Source organism: Haemaphysalis longicornis, unplaced genomic scaffold, assembly GCF_048455015.1.
Source record: "Haemaphysalis longicornis isolate Haplotype H1 unplaced genomic scaffold, Haemaphysalis longicornis Haplotype H1 scaffold_19, whole genome shotgun sequence".
Lineage (NCBI taxonomy): Eukaryota > Metazoa > Arthropoda > Arachnida > Ixodida > Ixodidae > Haemaphysalis > Haemaphysalis longicornis.
In genome coordinates this window covers 3,086,290-3,110,589 of record NW_027526288.1, presented here as the reverse complement: position 1 = coordinate 3,110,589, position 24,300 = coordinate 3,086,290, and the positions used below count along the sequence as shown (strand labels likewise).

The following is a 24,300-nucleotide window of genomic DNA, read 5'->3' as shown; positions in this document are numbered from 1 at the left end:
CGGCATACAGCAGGCGGTCACAGGTCAGCATTACTCGAGAGCGGATTTCGCTATCGTGTGGAAAGGCTGGCTTGGTCCCCGCATACGGCAACGTCGCAACGTTCTCGCACATTCTGATAGTGCTTCTAACTCTATCAACTCTGCTTCGTCTACGTTGTTGACCCAAGAAATTCAGGCATTCAGGGCTTTCGGCACTTTCGGATACGCCATACCGCCAGCATCGGCAGCATCGGCGGCTTCCGCAAGAACGAACAAAAAAATTATTTTATAAAACTTCTAACATATGAGTGGCTTCCTAATGTTTTATTAAAATGTAAAAAAATGTGCTTTTTGTATTCTACTACGCAATACAATAGCAATTGCTGTTAATATGACGTCACTATGACGTATTTATGACGTCACGCGGGGCAGGAGCCGTTGCGAGGGGGCTAAATCTCGTGCCCCGCGCGGGGTTCCAGACGCTGCCTAATTACAAACACAAGCCGTGATTTAGGCACCGACCCGTTTGGCCAACGTAACGCTTATTTAAGGAATGAAAATTAAGACACCGAATTAAGCAGCTCCTTTCACTCGCGGCACAAACGTACGTAGCTCAAGATCTAATTAACTTAATGTAGAATTAATTGGTGCGACTTAGCCTTGGGCGATTTTCTTTAACTTGTGAGGAAAATGATTCATGTAAAGGATGATCTTTCCAATTCGGGCTTCTCTTACGTATGGGATTTGAGTGAGTAGTGTTTTCTTTGTTCCGATTCTTTGATAGGACATACATCTAGAGAGGACAGAATTAAGATGCTCGGACACCTCGGTTCTTCAAGGCGCTGTACGTGTTTGGCTGCGGAAGCTCGCCTAGACCGTTTGGTGACATTAAAATATCTCCGCAGAGCAATCTTACAGCATCCCCGACGTGTGTCTTAGTCCATAGTGGGCCGAAGTGTCTACATTTGGACAGCTGAAGGACGTGACGTAGCTGTTAGCAGCACTGTGCCGCTTGTGCTTCTTCCATGGAGGAAAGAAAAGTCATGGTTTCTTCTAAATCGTCATGTTCCTCTTCGCGCTCTGTTCAATACCGCTTGGGATTTCATGAAAATTCACTCGCCTGGAATCTTTTTCCTCGGCTACCCAACGAGAGCCCGATGGCATGGTGATCCGCACGCTTGTAAGCGAGTACGCGAGCAAGAAACAAATACTGAAAATATCACTTTGAAATCGCACATAGTGCCAATGGTTCATACACTTTATGTGCCGAAACTGTTATCCGAATGTTTCGACGTTTCGACCGACGCGGAAAACAGCACAATGATCCAAAACGCCCGAAAAAATGCATAAATATTTTGCGCCCTCTTGCGGTACAAACCGGCATATGAAGGCCAATCTACGAAATATTTATGCAGGCATTTGTAATGTAGGAGGCTCTAGTCAGCGTTGACTAGAGTACACAATCCAATCCGCTGAACACCATTGTTTGTGTTTGGCGCGCCCGCGCGGGGCCGCGGGCCGAACAAAACTGCTCGTCCCGGTTGTGTTGAAGTGACCAAGATTCACAGAATGCAGGAAATGTGCTATGTAAGAGGTGAGATTTGTGCCGTGCGTCGACATTGCCGCGTGGTATTTCATTTGTGTATGTGAAGTGCGTAGTAATCACTGTTGTAACAAAGACGTCCCTGACCATCGGGAAAATGTAAGCACTGATGTGTTCGAACGACTTGCATCCTTTTTGACGCAAGCTGAGCAGGGAAGTGCCGTTGTACCACTTCATATCCTCGAGGAAAGGTTCGACGCGTTGTCAAACGGCATTCCAGGTGATTTAAGCATGCTGGCGAGAGATATCGTGTGTGAAGCAACGTCGTAACTGCATTTGTACGTGGCAACGGAAAGTAGGGTCGGAGCACGGTTTTGTTCATTTTAGTCTGTAACAGGACCTTAGCTACGAACGGCATGATCCGTGCACTTAGAATATTTTAGTCGCCAAAAAAGTGTTGCAACGTCCGCGTCTGTGAATTCGAGGCCTCAAATCCTGTGTTCGCTTGCCGGACGTCTACTGCAGGCAAATGACACACACACACCTTTAGTAATGGCGTTATACCTGTGCAATACGAGCGTTTAAAATGACATTTGAGTCGAATGACCTTCGACGAATTTTCAAATGCCATTCGAACTGGAAGGAGTTCCACTGACCTACACGACAGTTCTCAAAGGCAGTTGAAAGTTTCCGCGTTTGCCCGCCATCTTTTGGTGTCGCCACTGCTGCCCTGTTTCGTTCTTGGCAAAATTTTAATTTCAGAGTTAAAATTGGACAGAAGATAATTATTAGTGGTAAATTTGATAACACTCTGCATGCGCGCACAAAATATGCACAAGACAGCCAGTTTTTTTTTGTTTTTACGCACCGCCGGTGCTGAGAGTACCAAGTTACCTTGTAATCGTCGAGCGAGTGACAGAAAACACAAAGAATTGAAAAGGTATGAAGATCGTGCACTTTAATCACCTAGATTGCTTTTGCTATTACCGCATGCAGAAACTGTGCCCGAGGGTACGACTGTTTGTGTTTCAAAGGCCTTTGGGAGTCTCAAAGGTCAGTTGTCGTGCTCCTTCGACTCAAATGCCATTTCAACCAAATGCCTTTGCAAAACGTTATGTAGCAGCTCAAAGGGTGTCATTTGAGTCAAATGACGTTCGACTCGAAAGCCTTCGAAACGTTCGTGCGGCACAGGTATTAGCTGCCCATTACAAGAAGCCATTGCTGCGAGAGAAACCAGGGCAGTTTACAATTACACCTTCAACCCAGCACTTGCTGCTTGTACGTAAAGCTTGAACTTAAATTTGAACAGCCTGCCTTCGAAAAGCTTCCCAGATTTTCTGTTACAGTTTTACCCACATAAAGCACCCCAAACGGCGCTGACACTAGTTGTCATAAGTCGGGATTGCCGGGCGGTAACATCAGGATGGTTGAGAGAAATCAGGTTGGCTGAGTGGAGGTTACCGTGGACCAAAGGCCGACGAAGAAAGCAGGAATGGAGTCATGCAGTCTGAGCCCACCTGCTTGCCCAGAATGAACTAACTTTATTTTCCTTTAACTGGCAGTAGCCACCTATGACTGCGCCAGGCCTGCACAACACAGAAGGGACAGCACCATGTGGTGGGAGGAGTTTCTTTCAGCAGGACGTCTTTTGTTGCTGTCTTTACATTTTGTTACCTTACTGCTAGGTGTGCAGTTAGAACTGCTAGGTGTGCAACTTATGGGAATATGCAAATTCAACAGTAGCAGTCAGAAAGGCTCAGTTGTACATTGTTGTTGGCAGACAAGCTGGCGACGACAGCAGTCAGCCACGCTTAGTCGGCCAGCTGATGCTACCAAAAATACATGTCTCTAATGCAGCTCAATACAAGACAGTTCTTGTGAAGATGGTCGTGCCATCTGCCAGAAACCACTAATAGCGTCCTCGATAAACGTGCACCGGGGTTGCCCCCAAAGCCGGTGCTGTGCACAGTGCCCCACGACGGTGCGTATCGGCTGGGAGCGTCGATCGAGTACAAACGGAGCTCTTCTACCCAAGCACCATCTCTTAAGCTAAGAAAGCAACTCATAAAAACTTTCACAAGTGGCAATACAGCACTGTAAGGAGACACAGTGCTATTAGAAAGGATATTTATCGAAGGCCAATGATTATATGTACGCACAACCCATATCCGTCACACATGTGCGACAACGTACCTCTACCGCTTCCACTAAACAGCTACATACAAGCTGCTTCTCATCTTCGTTGGAGCCATAATGCGAGTGCCTGTTTTGTTCCATCCTTCTGCTACAGCAAAGCAAGTAGGTCTTTATGATCTTGGCACTCCAGTGACAGTTCATGATGATTCAGTCGAACGAAACAAATGCCAATCCCCAAGTGGCTGGCAATGCATACAGCCTTCTTTGAAGTACACGAAGTTCGCATCCTCATTTACAATCTCTGGCCATTGTTACCGCCCGTTCGGAGCCTGTCACATCTTTGCCCGATGAATTAGCAAGCAAGTCATCCTTGTCAGCAACAGTATACATACAGCTCCTTCCGCCTTGACATGAGTGCGTCGGTGCGCCGTCGCTGCAGCAGATGGCGGAGTAAGCCGCTTCTGTGGCGTCGTTCGCGATGTATTTTGGGATTGCACCACGCCGCCCCGTCGACTCTCAGAGCGCAACGGTGCTACCGGAAATCGCCCTGTGACGATGTGCCCCGGTTTATCGAGGACAGGCGGTGCACATCGGTGCGGTTTATCGAGGTTGAAAAGGCGCACCAGTGCGGTTTATCGAAGACGCTTGTTACTTGGGAGAGGGCGCCAGCTCTTAAACAAAAAGCATAATTCCCAAGCCAACGTTTTTGTACTATGCTGCATACTCGTGCTCACAACAATTCATGAAAATAGAGTGCAGGTACTTGTCACACGGTCACTTTTTCTGGTCCTGCCACAGAAATCTTGCAGCGTGTTGCTTATTTCGTCACTACCCGCCGCGGTGGCTCAGTGGCTAAGGCGTTGCGCTGCTGAGCACGAGGTCGCGGGTTCGATTCCCGGCCGCGGCGGTCGCTTTTCTGATGGAGGCGAAAAGCAAAAACGCCCGTGTGTACGAGATTTCGGCGCACGATAAAGATCCCCAGGTGGTCAAAATTAATCCGGAGCCCTCCACTACGGCGCGCCTCATCGCCTGCGTTGCGTCGGCGCGTTAAACCCTACAATCAATCAATCAATCATTATTTCGTCACTTTCCCATTTCCGATAATACGTGCCCGCAGTGTAGTGCAGGAATTTTCACAGTGCAAGACAATTTCACTGCTGTTCTTGCATATCCTGTAGCCAGATTGTTGAAAAATGCCAAGTGGTTTCACGCAGAGCAAATGCAAGCTTCCCCACACTGGAATTGAAGACTGCCAGCTCTGCCCCTGCTGTGGCTCGGAATAAATGATGGGATGGCCAGGCTGCATGGGGGTTTGGGATAGAGGCGTGCTCCATATTGGCACTGGCAGGGTAAGACCACGTCGAACAAAACTGTGGTTACAGTGTTGAACTGTACATGGCCCCGCTCTCACAGGCTTAACCTGGCCTTGCTGTGCGTGTGTGCATTATGTCAAAGGAAAAACGGGTCTGTAAAGGACTGAACGACTGGCGTGGGCTCGGCATTTTACTGTGGTGACTTATCGGAGCAATGCTGCATTTTTGGTACACAGCAAGAGCTTTTTTTTGTGGTTTAAAATGTGTCCTTCAGACTGTTTTTACACCTTGTGCACTTTTATAACTACTGCACTGAAGAATACCAAGGTGCAGCAGAGTGTACTCCTATCTGGTAATTTTGTATTACCCTGTTCAACTGTTCTTTGTAACAGCACTTACAAGTGAGCCCAGTTTCTAGGGTCTGTTGCTAGGGTCTATGGGGACGTGGCTTGCTTAGTTGCTGTTTATCCCAAGCCTCCAAAGTAAGAAGGGCACACACTTCTTATTTGCACTTTTATTAAGTGCCAGGATGCAATATCCATTGTGTTTGCTGCAAATGAGACCACAGCTGAAACTGTGTTTCTTGCCAACCTCTAAGGGTATCGAAGAAAAAAATATACAAAAAGCCATTGTTCAAGCTACTTGGTACACACTACCAGTGTTGTGAGAAAATCTGTTTTAGGTCGTTCTGCATCATCATGTGCTCCTTGCACTAAATGTTACAATGAAAAACATGTGCCCCATCTGTTCTCCAAAATTTATCTGACACAATCTGTGCCTTTGTGTCACTATTCTATTGATGGCGCAACATGCCAACAATAATTTTTTTTACACGTGTTGTCTTGTAAGTGGCACGGAGTTAGGTAAAAAGGCAGCGCGAGTATACTCCGGTGTGGTGAGTATACTCCGGCGTTGGACTGAAAGGGTTAGACATTTGTTGCCGGGCCAGGTGTGCACCAAGGTAAAAAATTTTAAGTACTTTAGTATGGCCTAAACTTTTCACTTGTTTGAGCTTCTGCCCACATGCCATGCCTGCTCATTCGTGCTAGTTTTGTGATAGCTATGCACTTGTTTTCCCAGGTGCATCTAGTCGACCTAGTTCCGACTTGAAGTGTCCAGGCCCAGGGAGGACCTTGCTTCGCTTCACAGTAGGTGCCTGGTGGCTACAACTGGCAAAGCAGATAGAGCACTTTTTTGCACAGAAAAAAGGCAAGTGGAATCGCATGCAACTGAGTTGTGGATAAATAAAGTTCTGTGTGTAATAATGTGTGTGTGTACGTAAGCACCAGCTGTTCCGTGCATTCCTACATTATCTTTAGCTACTGGCAAATCTCTCATGACTTAGAGACGGGAACTTCAGGCACGAAAAATGAAGTCACTAAAAAGTGCCATGTAGGCAAACATAGGCACCAAATACTGTCTTTTAGGCACATGTAGACTCAATTCATATTTACTTCAGCAGCGTATTTTATGACAAATTTTTTATAGGCAGTAAAAATAGCAGACAAGTCTTGTGGTGTGGGAAAGTGGTATTATTTTATCCATGAAAATAAGCCACTCCAGAATTTTAATTTCAACAGATTTGGGTTCAATGTAGGCTGATTTGGCAACAAAAGAAAAACTTAAAAGCCGTACTGTAAATGAAAAACCAGAGCCACCCCAATAATTTCTTGCTTGAAGTTGTACCTAGTTGAAGTCGATAATTGTGTGCGAAAAACAGCACCCAACAATCATTGAAGTTGCAGGAGCGTGCGTGTACTTCGGGATGTTCTATGACCTGATTCCATTGGGAATATCAGAACGTTTGCTGCTTATAACCTTTGACAGTTCTTTAACTGAGGGAATGGAGGAGTTTGATTTTACGCATAATGGCAGAATGTCGGACAGGAATGGCTCTAGCTGCAGTCGGTCCTTCGGGTAGTGGCAAATTTATCCTGGACCTTGGAAATGACTTCAGCGTTAATAGTCAGAGTGGGGCCCAAGCTCTCGGCTGCAGGTATTCTTTGTGCTAAGAGTGTGGAATAGGCACACGAATGTGCCAAGTCATGTTCAAGGTTAGCATGGTGCAAATAATTTGGGCTGCGGTACTTTTGTCGATTACAAAGCTCTTAGTAGCACTGGTGAGTGTTTTTGTTGGGCTTTCCACCTTTAGCCAAATTTTTTTTAAGGGGCAAGAATGGGCTCTGGCAACTGCTGCTTGATGACACATCTGCGCCTCAAAGATCTTAACTTTAAGATCTTAAGATCTTAAAAATCGTAACTTAAAAGATCTTATTTATTCGTTGACAGAGCAGAACGACCTCCTCAGCTCTTCACAACACCAATGAATCTAATGGATAGTACAAGGAAGTGCAATAAGTCCGTACAAATTACTAAGCTATTGTGTTCTACAGAAGCAAATGACAAGCTTCCGCATCAGTTCGACGTGAACCCGGCGTTACCGCAAGAAAAACAAGAAATCACTGGCTTTGCTGCATCGCTACAGCGGATGTTTTTCGTCGAGCTGAAAATTACGTCAGACACCTTTAGCGAAGCATCGAATTATAACCGAAGATGGAGCCCGAGCTACCCGACATTCACCGTACCGCGTGTCCTAACACGAGCGGGAAGCCGTCTGGACACAAGTCGAAGACATGCTCAGCGACGACATTATGCAGTCTACGCCCGTTACAACAGACCCTCTTAATCCGGAAAAAAAATGTCCGCTGTAGCCGAATATGCAGTGTCCGATCAAGGAGGCCGGGGGGGCACAAAAGTGGGTACTTTGACCAATATTGTATATACATACTATAGACACTTTGTTCTTTCTACATGCCTGCAGCACCTTTGCACAGTGTTCGCTCAAGGGCAAAGAATCGCGTAAAAGCCGTTTCCAAAGCTTAACACCGGCACTTCGAAAAGGCCTTATACATGCAGTCAAGTGTGCAAAGACGATTGATAATCTGAGTAAATAAAGCAAGAATATAAGTAGGAGCAATTACTAACCAACTACAAAAATCAGTCGTGGCCATCAGAATTAACTACGCTCTTTTAAATCTTTTCGTGACAAGGCAGGTTTACCCGAAACCGTTTGTCAAACAAATCGGATCGCTGCTTGACATTCCGCCTAGGCAGCTTCCACATTTTTAATGATTTTAATCTGGTCATTGAAACAGCTGATACAAAAAAACATGATGAAGGAGAGCTGTGAAATCAAAAGTTGGACCAGTTGGACTGCGCGCAGCCACCGGCAGATTGCACACAATGGATGGGAACCAACTACCCTTACTTTGAATGGAACGGGAACGAAGCACGCGTATGAATAATAAAGAGCGAACTTCACTGAACCCGAGTTCTTTATTACATAAAAGAATTGTGACAAGAGCAGACTCGACTCCGGGTGCACTACTTCGCGTATTTGATATCGCTTTTCAGTCTCACCGAAGTCGCGTTTATCGGCAGTGGCCTTGTTCTTGACGGTTGAGCGGACTCTGTTTAGACAGGCCTGTACTTCTGGCGATGGCGGTTTGCTTTTCCGTGCCCCAAATTTGCGCCCCTGCAGTTATCGAATGAAAAGAGCTATCGATTTCATTCAAACGCTGTGTTGTTGCGCGCAACGTTTTCTCTTATCTGTCCAAAAATGGTCCCCATGTTCAACAGCATTAATTATGCTTAATTTATGAACAGTGAAATCAGCTTCCCTGCCACTCATGCTGCTGATCACACAAAAAGAACATCGAAGCAACTGGCTCTGGCTTGGCTTGGCTGCGCCAACGACCCGGCTGCCAATAATTGACAGACAAGTTTTTGTGGTAAACTAAACAAAGAAAAAGCATATTGGGTGCCGGCCTGCGGAAGTCCACTATAAACATTCACTCAAAACAATTTTCGCCTAAAATTTAGTCTGTTGTAGCCGATAGCCTGCTGTAGCCGGGTCTGTTGCGAGTGGAGTGGATTCCATTCAAAATACATGGGGACCAGACAAGCCAACAGAAATTGTCGTCCGCTGTAACGGGCATAAATTGTACAGCCATCAAAAAGCCTCTGGGCTGCGCCGGTCGTATGTTGCGAGTGGAGTGGATTCCATTCAAAATACATGGGGACCAGACAAGCCAACAGAAATTGTCGTCCGCTGTAACAGGCATAAATTGTACAGCCATCAAAAAGCCCCTGGGCTGCGCCGGTCGTACTCGTGAAGAAAAAAAAATTCCCCGCATTTCCCCGAGGGGAAGAATGTGGAAGTGCGAAGTGCACGAGTTGAATTTGCGCGGTTCGGTAATGTTCGCGAAAGAGAGATCACACACACACACACAACTACAAAGAAAGAAAGATGCATTTATTCACAGACACCTATTTGTGTTGTCGTTGTACTTGATTGCTAGAGCGGATCTCAGCTTTGAAATTTCGTGTCAGTACTCCTTTAAGCGGGTGCATTAGCCCTTCTCACGCCCGATTACTGGCCAATCCCCCACGTGGGTATGTGCCATGTCAGCGGCCAGGCAGCGCGCGCCCATCTCCCCCCGTTGCCAAGGAAGACGAGGAGATTCCTGGCCAATCCCCCACGTGGGTATGTGCCATGTCAGCGGCCAGGCAGCGCGCGCCCATCTCCCCCCGTTGCCAAGGAAGACGAGGAGCGCGCGCACCCGCAGCTGTTGCTATGCGGACGGCGGCGGACGCTTCAGGCTCGCTTAAGAAGTGCATTCGCACTTAAAAAGACGGCACATTAAGGTTCTGCGTTGACTGCCGATGACTGAACAAAATCACCGAGAACAATGTACTGTACCCCCTGCCATGAACCGACGGCACCCTCGACCACCTTTGCCACATGAAGTATTTCTCTTCAACAGATCTGAAGACACGCTATTGACAAATTGAAGTGGACCAGAGATCAAGAGAAGACTCCATTTATGACCCCGGACGGCCTATACGAGTTCAGGGCGATGCCATTTGGGCTGTGCACGGTGCCAGCAACGTTTCAGACTCATGGACACCGTGCTAGCTGGCCTGAACGTGCTGCATTCGTGCTTTGTGAATGCTACCAACCTAAAATTGGCTGCTATCATGCCGTCGAAGCAGTCACATTTATAGGAATGTGGAGATCATAAGTTGGGCAGGAAGTAGGGGGCAAGCCCATGCATGACAAAACTTCAAGGGAAGGGGAAGACCCTGGCACCCTCTGCTTTCCCCCCGCCCCCCCCCCTTGGTTTTGGCGCTTCTGACTAGTTTAGTGCTGTGCCTGATTTGCTTTCAGTTTATTAGGCCATGGACAGCTGGCAGGTTTTCATGTGGTGGAAGTCCTGTGCGGGAAACAAGAATTGCAAATGTGTACTTAATGTTCATCTTAGCAATTTGGGCAAATTTTGCTGCTAATGGCTGCTGAAAGGGTCTTTTGCCTCAAATAAACTTGCTACTGACCTTCAGTGGCCTTTTTAAGTAAATAACTTATAAGCTTTAAATGCATGCAAAGCAATGTCTGAAAGCGTGCAATTCCTTTGAGGTTCATTAGGACAACTAATTTGTGAGCTTGATGTTGATGTGAGGCCTTAGCTTTCACCTGATAAGTTGAGCTTCCCAAACATTAGTGGGAAGAAAGACGCTTGAGTTGAATTAAGGTCAATAATTCGAGCAAGTGCAATAAACATCATTGCTTACACCTGCTATTTAACAACCTGGTTTTTGTGTATTCCACTTTCCACGCGCCATGTTACTTTCAGGATTTTAACTACAGTAATGGTATACAGAAATGCGAACGTAGGATCTTTTCTTGTCGATACAATAAGCCACAAGGCAATAAATGAATCGGAGATTAACAAAGCCAAGTGTTTACCTTTATTCTTTGGCTCAGTTTGGACTAACATAAGTAGTTGGTCAAATACAAATGCAAGTCACTATACATGCAGATCGTGAACTTGCACCCTTGCTACAAAAGTTAACATTGTTCAGAAATATTGATTTTGTTGCTCATAGTTCGGCCTGAATGAGATGTCAGCTAAGAAGTTGGAGAGGCGGCGCAGCTCTTCAGCAATGTTGATGAGTGGGAATTGCTGGGGGGGCTGGCCCAAGACATGTCCTTGCAAGATGCTAGGCACGTCTGGTTGGTGGCCCTGTTGCACCACCCAGTACTGCCACGAAACGGAGATGACCGAGCGATCCGCTCCCAGGTATGTCCAGTAGGCAACGGAGCTGTACTGCACGAGCAAGGAGTGACCGGATCCCTATGAGGGCACAAGAAGACCTCGTGAGAAAGGGGACATGTGAAAGATCACACGAGAAAAGAAGGAAAAATATTGAACGCTAGAGATGGAAAGAAAGGAGCCCAGTTGGCCTAACATAGGAGGGGGATGGCACAAGTAGCATGAAGGGCTGATCGGGAACTTCCAAACAGGGTTGGGCAAAAGAAAAGAAAGCAGTGAAGATAAACGAAATAAAAGTTTTGATTGTTCGTGAGTGTGTGTATTCCCTGCTCAAAACAGGGAAGTGGCACACTTTCGAAAGAGAAAACGTCATTACTAGTACGTGTGGTACCGTTTAATGTCTGACATCTTCACTGGGTCGGCAGGTTCACCTGTACTGTTGACATGAAAAAACAAAAGACTACTCTCTGTGAAGTCGCTGTCTCATAACGCTGTGCACACCTCTTTACGCTCGTTGCTTATCTTCCCCTTTTTTTACTGGTTTTATCTTGTCTTCCCATTGTCTCAGCACGGTGACATCGGTGGCAAGGAACCATTTTGAACGCCCATTTCACTACCAAAGTTTAATGAGCTCCAAAATCAGTTCCAAGCGGTGCATCAAAAAACTAATTATCTCATTGTATTCGCCAGGTTTCATGGTATTGGAAAATATATAAAGATTACAGTGTTATGACCAACACTGTTTTGTCTACTGTTCCTCCAGAAATCACTAATTATCTCTAATTGTCTTGGGAACTAATTGACCGACTCAAAAAATAATGGCATATTTGATATCAGTGGGGGAAAAAGGCAGCAAGACTGGCAAGTCTCACAGAGTTTACTTAAAAATAAAGGAAATTGTTTTAATAGCCTTGTGCCCCCTTAGCCTGGGCGGCGGATGAGAGCAGTACGCTTGTGAAAGCTTGTCAGCGACCTGGTTTTGCGAACCCGTCCTTAGCTGGATAGTGGTATTTTAAAACTAAAACACAAGTGCTCAGCTCCCCCAGTCCGCCAGAACTCATGGGAGGCGTTGTCTTCTCTCGTGACGTCGTCTTCGTCCGCTTGTGCTCTACTCCCCTTTTTGGACTGCCATAGCACCCACTCTGGCGAACACACGCAATGGCCATACAGTCACAATGGGAAAATATATGCTGCAGGCCGTGTTGCGTTCATCTGAAACTTTGAATCATGTTGCGAGGAGCCCATCTCAAACAACAACTGGATGGACTTAATGTATAAAGGTGCCGTCGTCGTTTCTTTTTTTTTTTTTTTGCTTGCCTGCAAGAAGGTCGACGAAACCTTAGTCGAGGGCGCCATTGGCTGCCATTGAGAATACTATAGTCCCCCTTTATTGACAAAAAAGTCGGTGAAGGGATTTTAGTTTAGACCTCGTCAGAAGGAAACGCTTGCAGGGAAGCAGATGTTTTTAGAAAGGCCCACCAAAGGCAGCGGGGAAAATCTTGTTCACGCCATGCTTTGACATTTGATCCGGTTGGAGCACGTGCGTTCCAAAGGCAGTTTCGGAGCACCTGCTCTTCGAGGGAGCAACGTGCTGTTTGGTGGAGCTCAGCGACCACCCCCGATCTGCCATGGACTTCAACATTAGTGCATACCAGACCATGGCCTCTGTCGACTACGGCGATGTCGGGAGCGACTCTGACTTTGTCGACTGTCAGTGATCAGACTCCTATTGCCGCAGAATAAGGGTCCGCATCTCCGGTGCCACACCACCTCCCAACAGTTGTTTGCGCTGCTAGTTGAGCCACTTTATGCTGTCCAATGGCGCAATAAACCGTTTCACTCATCATCAACCGTATGGTTCAAAATGGGTACTTGTTCCACCATCACTTTGCTCGCATATTTTGGCTTTTCTGCACAGTGACGCTGCCGCCGGACGCCTGGGCTTCCAGAAGACTCACAATCGTGTCCGGACACGTTCCTTCCAGCCTGGACTGTCTTCTAGGGTCGCTCGATACATGGCTTCGAGCATCTTTTGTCAGCAGCGAAAACTACCTGCTGGACCTCTACAACCGCTTTCACGACCTTTTGATGCAGTCGGAATTGATATGTATGGACCCCTACTTGCTACCTCCTGAGGATACCGCTAGATCGTCACTGCGATATGCAGAAACAGCGCCTGTCCGTGCTGGCTGTGCTTCAGGGATTGCTGAATTCTTTTTACGGGCAGTCCTTTTGCGTCGTAGTGCCCCTCGTGTTCTTTCGAGTTTAAGCAACTAAATTGGCTAATCACTTTAAAAACGTGCGGATAAACTTCCCAAACTGCAAGCAAGTAGCACGATGAGGAAAGCTAAATTTAATCCCACTATACTGAAGTTACGTGGGCATGTATTCTGTGCCAAAGTGTGACACCGAAACACGGACTATAATTGGGCTGGCCAAAATCTGCGCAAATTTGTGATATTTTAATAGCCCAAGAAGTCTGTGCAATTCGTTCTTACTAGCCTCATTGCACAACACATTTTACACTTCACAGCAGCAAACCTTCACCAACGGTCCTTTTCTTAACTTGAACTAGAGGGAACAAGGCGTCATGCATGCAAGCATTAGTGGTGCTTCCCATGAGTTTGCGTGGGTCAAACCAAATGGGATGCTGAGCACTGGTCAATGAGAGTTGCCACTCTGTCATGCCGCTTAAACTCGCACAAAAATTTGTTGTTTAGTGTGACGCATCGGCGAAAGTGTACAGAGAACCCTCAGTGCATGATGTTCGAAGTGGCATGTAGCAACTTTCGGTGAGTGCTGCTCAAGGGTGCAGGTCTACTACCAGGCAGTGTAATTGTGGTCTACATAGACAGAATGATCCTTACGATGACAAATTGTATAGATGTCTGTGAGTATAAACATTCCTCACTAATTTGGGTGTATTGTGACAGGGGTGATTCTGGATCTCGCTATGATGTCATGGGAAGTATTAACTCTATGTTTGCCACTTCAGTTGAGCACCCATTGTACCTGAATTATAGCCTCCTAAAAGCAAATAAATGAAGTATCAGGTATTTAACTTTGTGGGTTTCTTTTCAAGGTAAATTCCAGCCATGACAGTATGCGATTTTCCGGCGAGAGTTTCGCATATTGCTTGCGAATGTGTCATTAGAGAGTTTTAGACTTGTTTACGTTACCCTCTACCGTGTTTGCAGGAGTCAGCTGCGAATGCATGAGAGTTACCGCAAACGGCAACTTACCGGCACAGGTTTTATCGTTGCCAGCGAGCTTCCTGAGGAGATGAAGTGTACCCTCGCGTATTGATTACAGCAAATGCAGTGCACTCAGCGCTTGATGTTTGGTACAGCCGGTAAAGTTCTCTTAGTTGGTGTTGGTTATATGTTTTCCTTGTTAGATGTTGCTCCACAACAAACGACTATTTTTCTCAGATGGGCCAGCAAAATGGCCTCCCCTACTCGGACTAAGCCTTGCCTGCCTCAAATAGTTCAGATAAGTTTTTTAGGCTTTTTGGCTTCCAAAACTGCTGGGCAGGGTAGTGTAGGTTATTGAGTAATTACTACAACATATTTTGCTCATTTCTTGCCGAAATATTTAGTATGGCTGTAAATTCTAGTTTTCGTTGATTTCAATTATACTCAGCAGATGGTGCCACCAACATGTATGGCTACAGTATTCTCAAAACAACTAATCTTATTGTGAACGCTTCATCCGAAAAGTGAAACATTCAAGCTATTTTGAATAAAAGCAAGTAGATGTGAGCAACAAAGTTATGCCTGATTGGCTTTGAGACTAATCCGTCAAATGTTGCTACCTGCACAATGGCGGCGGGAATACCCAAACCGCAAACAATGTGCTAAAACGTGTCCTCCCATTTTCAGCGGTAGACAGAAACTCCGGCATCCGCTATCACGGTAAACGGTAACGCAAACACAGTAGCGATATGCTAAAACTCTTTTAGTGCTTCAGCATTTTATTCCAAAACCAACCTGCGTTTATTTCTACAAGCAATGGTCTTATAGCATCCTCGATAAATCGCACCGGTGCACACCAGGGCATACCGGTGCGCGTTTCCATCCTCAATAAACCGCACGGTTATGCACCAGCTGTCCTCGATAAACCAGGGCGCACCGTCGCGGGGCAATTTTTGGTTGCCCCATCGCGCACCGTGAGAGTTGACGGTGCGCCGGGGTGCAATCTCGAGATGCATTGCGGACGACGTCGGCAAAGCGGCGGCTTCCTCCGCCGTCTGCTGCAGCGACGGAGCATCGGTACAGTGAATTGCAGCATTGGCGCACTCGTGTGAAGGTGGAACAGGCTGTAGATTGTTGTTGACAAGGGTGGATTGCTTTCGAATTCATCCGGCAACGATGCGACTGGCTCATAACACGTGCTAATAAACGGCTAGAGATTGTAAATGAGGACGCAAACTTCGTGTACTGCAAGAAAGCTGATTGCATGGCCAGCCAGTTGGAGCTTTGCATTCGTTTAGTTCGAATGAATTACATGAACAGTTACTGGAGTGCCTAGACCATGAAGACTTGCATGCTTTGCTGTAGTGGATGGGCGGAACATAACAGGCACTCGCGTTATGGCTCTCAGGACGAAGATGAGAAGCAGCTTGTAGGTAGTGGAAGCAGTGGAAGAACGTTGTGGCGCATGTGTGACGGATATGGGTTGTGTGTACATTTAATCATTGGCCTTCAATGAATATCACTTTCTAGTAGCGCTGTGTCACGTTGCGCTGCTGTATTGCTACGTGTGAACGTTTTTATGAGTTGCTTTCTTAGCTTAAGAGATGGCGCTTGGGTAGAACCGCTCAGTTTATCTTTGATGAACGCCCTGCGCCGGCGCGCACCGTCGTGGGGCACTGTGCACCGTGCCGGTTTTGGGGGCAACCCCGGTGCGTGTTTATCGAGGACGCTATTACACACATTTGGTGCTTTTGGGGGGGGTGGGGGGGGCAACATTTTCATTTATTTGCACACCCCAGCTGTTTAGTTTGCAATTTCAAAAAAAGGCGCCTGGTTTAGTTTGCGTGGAGCTATGCAAGGGATTTGCATAAGTCTAGATTGTCTGCATCATTGTTTCGTCAGTCTGGACTACAGTTCTGTGGCTCTTTACTGTGGCAATTAACTTTGGTCACCTGGTTCATAATTGGGGTATCGTTCGTTTGTGCAACTCTTTGAAACACAAATTTCTCACTTCAGGTAATGGTGTCATAACTGCACTACTTTCATTGAATACTTTAACTGTACATACAGTGCTTCGGCATGTGCTGTGCGCACTGGCATCGCACACCTATGTTATTTCACCAGCACTTTTACGTGCAGTGCTTTTCAGAACACACTCTTTGCTAACTTTGCATATTGATACTGTACAGTTGGTGGTGTGCCTAGTTATCTTATTGCTGTTTGAGAGGTCTAGGACATTATTCGCTGCTGCAGCATACCAACGTTGCGTTGGCAACCAAAATTTCGCTTCCCGGATTTGTGCAGCTCTTCTCCATGCCCATTGCTAGCGTGCCTCACATACCAGTGTCCTTCTTTTCGTGGCTTAGACTACGGTTCTACTGCCATGTCCAGTCCTTTAGAAGCATGCTTTTCTTGCTGGCTTTGTGCTAAGGCATTCTTGTTTCAGTGGCCTTGGTTATGACTTCACTATTGCCTGCGTTGCTTTGGCAAGATGCTTAATCCCTTGTCTCATAATTAGCATTGTGCTTCTGTATTATGTCATCACTTATGGCGGTGCATGACGTGCTGCTGACATGCACAGGTATTGTATGAGTAGCGTGTCATCCTGTTGTACTCCTTCCTCTCCATTCTTGTTTTTTGTGGCTTCTATTATAATGAACGTTTTCCAACTCACTCAACTTTTCTTATTAGACAGGTATTGTGGCTTTGGTGAAACATAATTGTTTGTGACATCCTGAAAGAAGTGCTGCTGCTTTAATTCACAAATTGATGCTAATGTGGCATCACATATTTTTTCAAGAGTTTTCTTGCAGGGCTTCAGCACGTGTGTTGCCCTCTTGCTTTGCATGGAGGTGTAGGTGTTTCTGTGGCTTAGATTATTCTTTGCTACTGCGGGTGTTATCTGTGGCATTTTGAAAAGCACATTGCTCATTTTCATAAAAGTTTTGTTTTCATGACCTGTATCATGTTATCGTGGCGTTGTGGTAATATAATTTACACAGTCCTTCAGTTCGAGCGAAGCAGCTCAACGCATATGTGTCATATTTTTGGTTCACACTGCAGCAACATACATCAGCTGTGCATCAAATCACTCCCACATACATCAATCAATCTCCAAATTGTCAAGATTCCTCACAGTGATGTGGCATGGATCGTTTCTTAAAAAGACTCACTGTCTCCATTGAAATAAATTTTGTGCATCAAATCACTCCCACATACATCAATCAATCTCCAAATTGTCAAGATTCCTCACAGTGATGTGGCATGGATCGTTTTTTAAAAAGACTCACTGTCTCCATTGAAATAAATTTGCACTAAAGAGGGCATATTACAACTTGAATTGTCACTGCATTAGGAGGCAAACTTTGAGTGCTTGCATGTAAGCAGCGGTCACATTTATGATTTTTATTCATTGGTCTAGCAGCATGTTAAATATGGCTCCAGCTTATAAGGCAAACTTGCACACTTAAACTGGTTACAAACTTACTGTAAAGTGTAATTAGTTATGCTAATTTTCGTTACTTGTTTGTTCAATGGTTTCAAGGCATACACCTTCTTAAAAGTGGTGTGCATCCAGCGTTCACCCTCTTTTTTTGAAGCGGTGCAGATAAAAGCATACACCTTGCTTATGCTTGACGGCTTAGTTATAGGCATCATGGGCTGAAAATTTGTTCTTTGTTGCTGACCACAGCTTAATATTTTGTTGTCGATAATGGTGTAAGCCCAGCTCCTGTTAGAAATGTGCCTTTTTGTGCATAGTATGTGTGTAGTTAGGGGAAAGGTTACAGTGCTAAGACAGCTAGTGGGCAATTGGAGAAAGTAATGGTGCATCCGTGTAAGAAAAATATCCATATGCAGTTATGCCAAAACAATGAAACAACCTAACATACCGTGTTTCTTGTATATTGAGGAGGATTTATGTGGCGTCTCGCATTTCTACGGCTTCTTGAGAAGTTCCCATAAGGGTGATAGCGCCAGCTCTGAAAGCAAGACCAGCACCATTAGAACAAGCACACTAAGCTGTCTAGATGTTACCATAAATGTTCTTGGGATGAAACAAAAACGTGCATTAATAAAGATTGCATGTAACCTATCAGAGGCAGCCAAACAGAAAATTTCAACAAAATAGAATGGCTGAAATGCTTTACAAACTTGTAGCAAATTAAATTGCACATGCTGCAAAGGAATTTTAAATAAAGGCTATTCAAAGGTAGAATGTTGCCACGAAATGACTACGAAGTGGCTAGTGGTGTGTACTATGCTGATCGCTGTGGTCCCAACTATTGATGAAGAAGCTGGGTGTGTGTATAGCCTCTGGGACATCTCTCATGGCCAATTCTTGTAAATTCACATCCAGCCATGGCTCGTCATTTGCCCTGCCGCCACGTAACATCATGTCACACTAGGATCGTACAGTAGGGTATAGAGGTGGGGACAAAACTCCAGAAGGGAAGCATAACAGCACTCTTGTGGGTCTTTTTTTCTACCTTCCACATCTTTGCATGCTATACATGCAGGGTGCATGCCGACCGACTAGCCCAGCGTTGCATAATTCTACAATATAACACAGTAGTTGTGGAGTAGTCTACACCTGCAGGCATTTGGTATTTGCAATACCGCGGACCCGAGCTCATGTGGGTTGGACCCACCCACGCCTCGGCTGTGCAGGGCTTAGCCTTGTCCGGGGAAAAGGGCATCTTGGTGGCTGAGCCAAAGCTAGGGTTGTTTTGGACCTTCGTGACCCCCTGGCAGCGGCAGCCTGCCACTTTGGCCCCCACTTCCCGCAGACGGTGCTCCTCCAGGGGGAAATCAGTGAGTCGGCTTTTCCTATCCTTTTGTCCATTCTTTCTCTTTGCTATTTCCTTTCATAACCCTGTCCTGTCACCTCCTCTCTTCCTTCTTGCTTCGTTTTGAGGAGTATGTTCGTGTTCTGAGCTTCTCCCTTGAAATAGATCACCAGCCACTGCTAGCGCTCGTGACCATGGATGTCGACTTGTTTTCTCCGCGGATTCAACGGTTCCGACTGAAACTTGTGCAATTTACGTACCAGGTCCTCTACATACCCAACACCGTGTTCACCATGTGACCATTGTGGCTTCTAGCCATAGTGGACACACTCTCAAGCGCACCACTGGATGCTCCGCCGCCAGGGCATGCTGATCCAGTGGAGCTCTTTGTTGGAGAGCTTCTTCGCCCCTTCCCAGACTTCATCTCCTCACAGAAAGACGAGCTGCGCCATGCCCATGCAAACGATGGTGGGTGTGGTCTCCTGCTTGAGTGCACCAAGGGCTGCCCTAGGCAATCAAATCTGCCGCTTCACATCAAGAAGTACTGGCAGTATCAGGGAGACCAGTGTCTTCGGGGGGCTACTTTTGAAAGGAGTCCGCATTGTGGTGCCGTCGGCTCTTCAGCATTCTATGCCTGATCTCATTTGTGACGATACCAAGGTATCAACCGATGCAAAGCCATTGCTTAGGAATCTGTATGGTGGCCGGGAATCAACAGCCACATTGAGACCTGGTCTAACTGTGCCAAATGTGCTGAAACCTGCACTCAAGGCGCAGAGCCAGTGATGCCTTCTCAGACTCCAAGCCTTCCCTGGGAGGAGGTTGGAGTAGACCTCTTCCACCTGAAAGGTCAATGTTATGTTTTGCTGATCAACTACAGTTCACGCTTTTCTAAGTCATCAGTCTGCGCTCGACCACAGCACCGCTGTCATTGCAGCCATCAAGAGCGTGTTTGCACGCCATGGCATCCCAAGGGTTGTCCGTAGCGACCACAGGTCAAAGTTCTCATCCAGAGACTTTTCTGCATTTGCACAGGCTTACGGCTTCGAGCATGTCACCAGCAGCCCCCGGTTCCTGCAGTCCAAAGCCGAAGTGGAGAGAATGGTGCGGACCATCGAGGACCTGCTGCACAAGGCGGATGATCCTTACTTGGCACTGCTCGTCTACAGGGGCACGCCAGGCATCAACGGGTAAGCCTTGCACAACTTCTCATGGGCAGACACCTGCAAACAAGAGTGCTCAAGGCTTTGCAGAACTCTAGCCACAGTGGCATTCATCTCAGTCCTTTAACATGGGTGATCAAGCCAATCGAAGGAAGCAGGCCCTGGACTTTAACCGAAGGCATGCGGCTCACCCACAACACCCTCTCAAGTCTGGTGAGCATGTCTGGGTATGAGACATAAATAGCCCTGTGTTGGTTCTGGGACCAGCGCAATGTCCCCGGTCTTACGTCATGGAGACCCAGAAGGAAGTTATCCAACACAATCGGCTACACCTCGTCCCAGTGTCCAGCATCCCAGTGGAGGAGGATCCGGTCGAGCCTGCCACAAAGGAACCCGAGAGTGAGCCATCCAGCAGCAATACTAATGCAGGAAGGCCAGAGCTAGTTCCTCTGACGCAGCCTTCCTTGGCTTCACCCCAGTCAGTCTTCAAGTTCGCCTCTTCATGTGTCTAGGTATGGGAGAGTGATCCGGAGGCCCAGAAGACTAGACTTGGGTTGTGTGGTGAAATGTTGTGCGTGCAGTACTGCAGTAGTAGTACCCATGCTGATCGCCGAACCGTTGCAGCAATGCTGATTTCACGCATGGAAGATGCCCCAGTCCATGTAGGGGAAACTAAAAGCAGCAACTTCTGGAAATGAAGTTGCTCAACGGTGAAAAAATGGAAACCCTCCAACAATGCCAACATGAACCAAAGACCATGACTTGCAACACCCCGAACATGATGAAAGCACAACCATGACCATGCCCATCGTTATCAATATGATGACAGGGATGGTGCCGTACTTACCCGATTTAACGCGCACTTTTTTTCCGGAAAAATAGGTTGAATAATCGCATGTGCGTTAAAATCGGATACGAAACCGAAACTGCCGAAACAGCGGAAATTTCATCCCACCCATTGCCATTGCCATCTCAAGATGGCGCCAAAGCTTTTAGCAACGATTTTTCGGACACGGGAAGCATAGGTGCCTAGGCTTTTCTATCGGCGTTCACACAAATCGTCAAATCGTTCCACTTGCGCTCTTGATAACAGCAATGACAGCAGCGGCTTTCACGCGTTCAAAGCGAGCGGTCGGCTGAAGCGTGCGCCTCTGGAGAAGCTCGTGGGAAGGGCATGCGAGGTGTGCGATCCCATCGACCATGGTTGAACGTTCGTTCAGAAGTGTGGCATCGTGAACGCGCTTGACGGCACCAAGGACGAGATGTTGTGGTCAGCGGAGAGCAACGAGGAGTGAGATTACTTTGAGAAATAAATCGCCGGTTTCTCTCACATTCGTTTTTCTTGCTCACAAAGTTCCGTGCGCGTTACAATCGGAGGTGCAAGTTTTTTCGTTTTTTTTTTTTTTTTTTTTGCCAGGAAAATCAGGTGCGCGTTAGAATCGGGTAATTACAGTGCTTAGCAGCAGGCTGTCGACACACAAGCCAACATATGGAGCTCTGATGCACCCGAAACTAAAAGACGACAGCGTCTAACGTACGGCTATCCATCTACGGCCTGGACATAGTCGCTCTGATAGACACTGGAACCAAATACTCGGTGATGAGCAGATCACTCATGACAAAGCTAAAAAAAGTGATGACCCTCTGGGATGGCCCGCATATCTGCACAGCAGGAAGTCATTTCGTCATGCCAAGTGGAACGTGTAAATTGTGCATCACTATCAATGGCACAACGTACCCTGCTGCTTTAGTCATACTTCTAAACCGCTCCTGCGACGTAATTCTCGGAATGGACTTTCTGATGGACAGTGGTGCTACTATTCATCTGCTGGCTGTCAGCTTCCCCGCAGATTACACCAAAGCCAAGCCTTGAACAGCATCCTGCTGTAAGGATTGCCGATGAACACGTCACCGTTCCTTCCCGTGCAAGCCCAATTGCTGTCTGCTATTGAAATGCTGATCCTGAAATTGACATAATTGTGGAAAGCGACCAGAGCTTGCTTCTCATGCATGGTGTCTCCGTCGCATGAGGCATTGTGCACTTGAAGCAAAGAAACTCACACACACATTCTGGTTACTAATTTTACTGTGGACTAGTAGCTCTAAACAAGGGCACTGCAATTGCATTCGTAGATGAAATGGACAAAGCAGGTGATGTGATAGCAGTCACCGACTTCGAACACCAGCCAAACGCCTTTGAGCCTCAGGCTTTCTTCGGTGTAAACACAGCACTTACACAGGACAAACAATAAACGTAACGGCTTTGCTAGGCCAATATAACAACTGTTTTTCCTCAACTTCGAAGTCATGCCAGATTCCCCTTGCAAAGCACCGCATTATTACCAAAGATGGAGCTCAACCTACGCAACAGTCACCATGCCTCGTGATATCACACGAGCGCGGAGCTATCAGAACCCAAGCTGAAGACATGCTCAGTGACATTATACAACCCTTGAAAAGTTGTGCTCATGAAGAAAAAACACGGCACTCTGAGGTTTTGCGTTGACTACCGACTATTGAATAAAATCACTGATTGAACAAAAGAAGATGTATATCACGAATCGACGACTCCCTTGGTCACAAGTACTTCTTTTCGATGAACCTAACAATAGGGTACAGGCAAATAAATCGATGTCGATGACAAAAACTGAAAAAACAGCGTTTATAGCGGAATGGACTATGAGCTCAAGGTGGTGCAGTTTGAACTGCGCAAGGCACCAGCAACGTTCCCAGGAGTGATGAGCACTGTGCTAGCCGGCCTGAAATGGCACACCTGCCTCGTCTTCTTTGACGACATTTGAAGGACCCCTCTGGCCGCCTTTGGCGATGGAGCCGGTGCCTGCACGAATTTGACGTCACCATTCTATTTAAATTCGGCATGAAACATTCAAATGCTGGCAGCCTATCGTGTGCCCCTGTCGGCCCGCCGCCACAGGTCTCTGATGAAGGTGCTGCTGTGTTCGGCATCGTTACAGAAAGTGACCTACTCCACTGCATTCTGCCTGTAAAATTCGGTAATAGTGAAGAACTTCGACTCTACCACGAGAAAAGTACCTTCGTGTCTTCCCTGCAAACCTTCAAGCCATAATTTCAAATGCATGCTACGAGGGCCCCCCTTGTGGGCACCTTGGCACAGCACGCACAGTGAGAAACAGTTAAGGCAAAATACTACTGCTTCCACCTTCTGTTGCCTCTCACTACGTCTGGAGCTGCTGTGGTTGCCAGTGACGCAAAATATCAATGATTAGATTCGCTGGACTTCTGCAGCCAATCGCCATCTTATCGAGGCCCTTCCAACCGATCAAAATGAAGCTTATTGGCCCATGCGCTACATCACGAGCGAAGAACAAGTGGATTGTTCTGATACAAGGAATCTTGTGCTACATTAACACTGATCACCAAAGAACCACGTCGTACCGCCCCCAAATGAATGGAGTAACGGAACACCTGAACAAGGCGATTGTGGATATGTTATATGTGTACATCGATGTTGAGCATAAGACATGGGATGAAGTTTTCCCCTATGTCACATTTGTGTACAACACAACTATTCAGTAAACTGTGTTTGAGCTCGTCTACAGAAGGCAGTCAACTATGTGGTGCTCAATGCCATGCTGCACCACGTAGAAGACGGCCTCAATGTCAACATCCGAGGGTGACTGCAACGTGTGGAGGAGGCTCGCCAGCTTGCTGGAGTGTGTACAATGGACCAGCCTGCTGGTAGATGCCAGGCGCTACAGCCCATGATGCCTAGTATCACCCAGGAGATGTCGTACGTTTGGACCCCAATCCGACGACACACGACCTCAATGTCAACATCCGAGGGTGACTGCAACGTGTGGAGGAGGCTCGCCAGCTTGCTTGAGTGTGTACAATGGACCAGCCTGCTGGTGGATGCCAGGCGCTACAGCCCTTGATGCCTAGTATAACCCAGGAGATGTCGTACGTTTGGACCCCAATCCGACGACACAGCCTCATGGAAAAGCTTCTGCGGCGATATTTGGGACCCTACCGAATTCAATGATGAACCAGCGAACTTTTCTACAAAGTTGTCCCAGAGGGTGACCCCGGA

The 24,300-nt window shown here is 46.8% G+C and overlaps 1 protein-coding gene and 1 long non-coding RNA gene across 6 annotated transcripts in view; one reads left to right on the top strand and one right to left on the bottom strand.

Annotated features, from left to right (window-relative positions):
* Positions 1 to 9,691: 9,691 nt before the first annotated feature.
* LOC144166778 (uncharacterized) overlaps positions 9,692 to 24,300 on the bottom strand; it is a 104,784-nt gene continuing 90,175 nt past the window's right edge. For all 5 annotated transcript variants that reach the window (XM_077696263.1, XM_077696265.1, XM_077696264.1 and 2 more), the window contains 2 exons: positions 18,169 to 18,258; positions 9,692 to 11,165 (listed from right to left, as the gene is read on the bottom strand). In XM_077696263.1, the coding sequence (XP_077552389.1) occupies positions 10,890 to 11,165; positions 18,169 to 18,258 (366 nt within the window). In that variant the 3' untranslated portion in view covers positions 9,692 to 10,889. The remainder of the gene's footprint in view (positions 11,166 to 18,168; positions 18,259 to 24,300) is intronic.
* LOC144166779 (uncharacterized) lies at positions 17,954 to 21,085 on the top strand. Its single transcript, XR_013321769.1, has 2 exons — positions 17,954 to 19,533; positions 20,101 to 21,085. It is a non-coding gene; the product is annotated as an uncharacterized LOC144166779 (long non-coding RNA).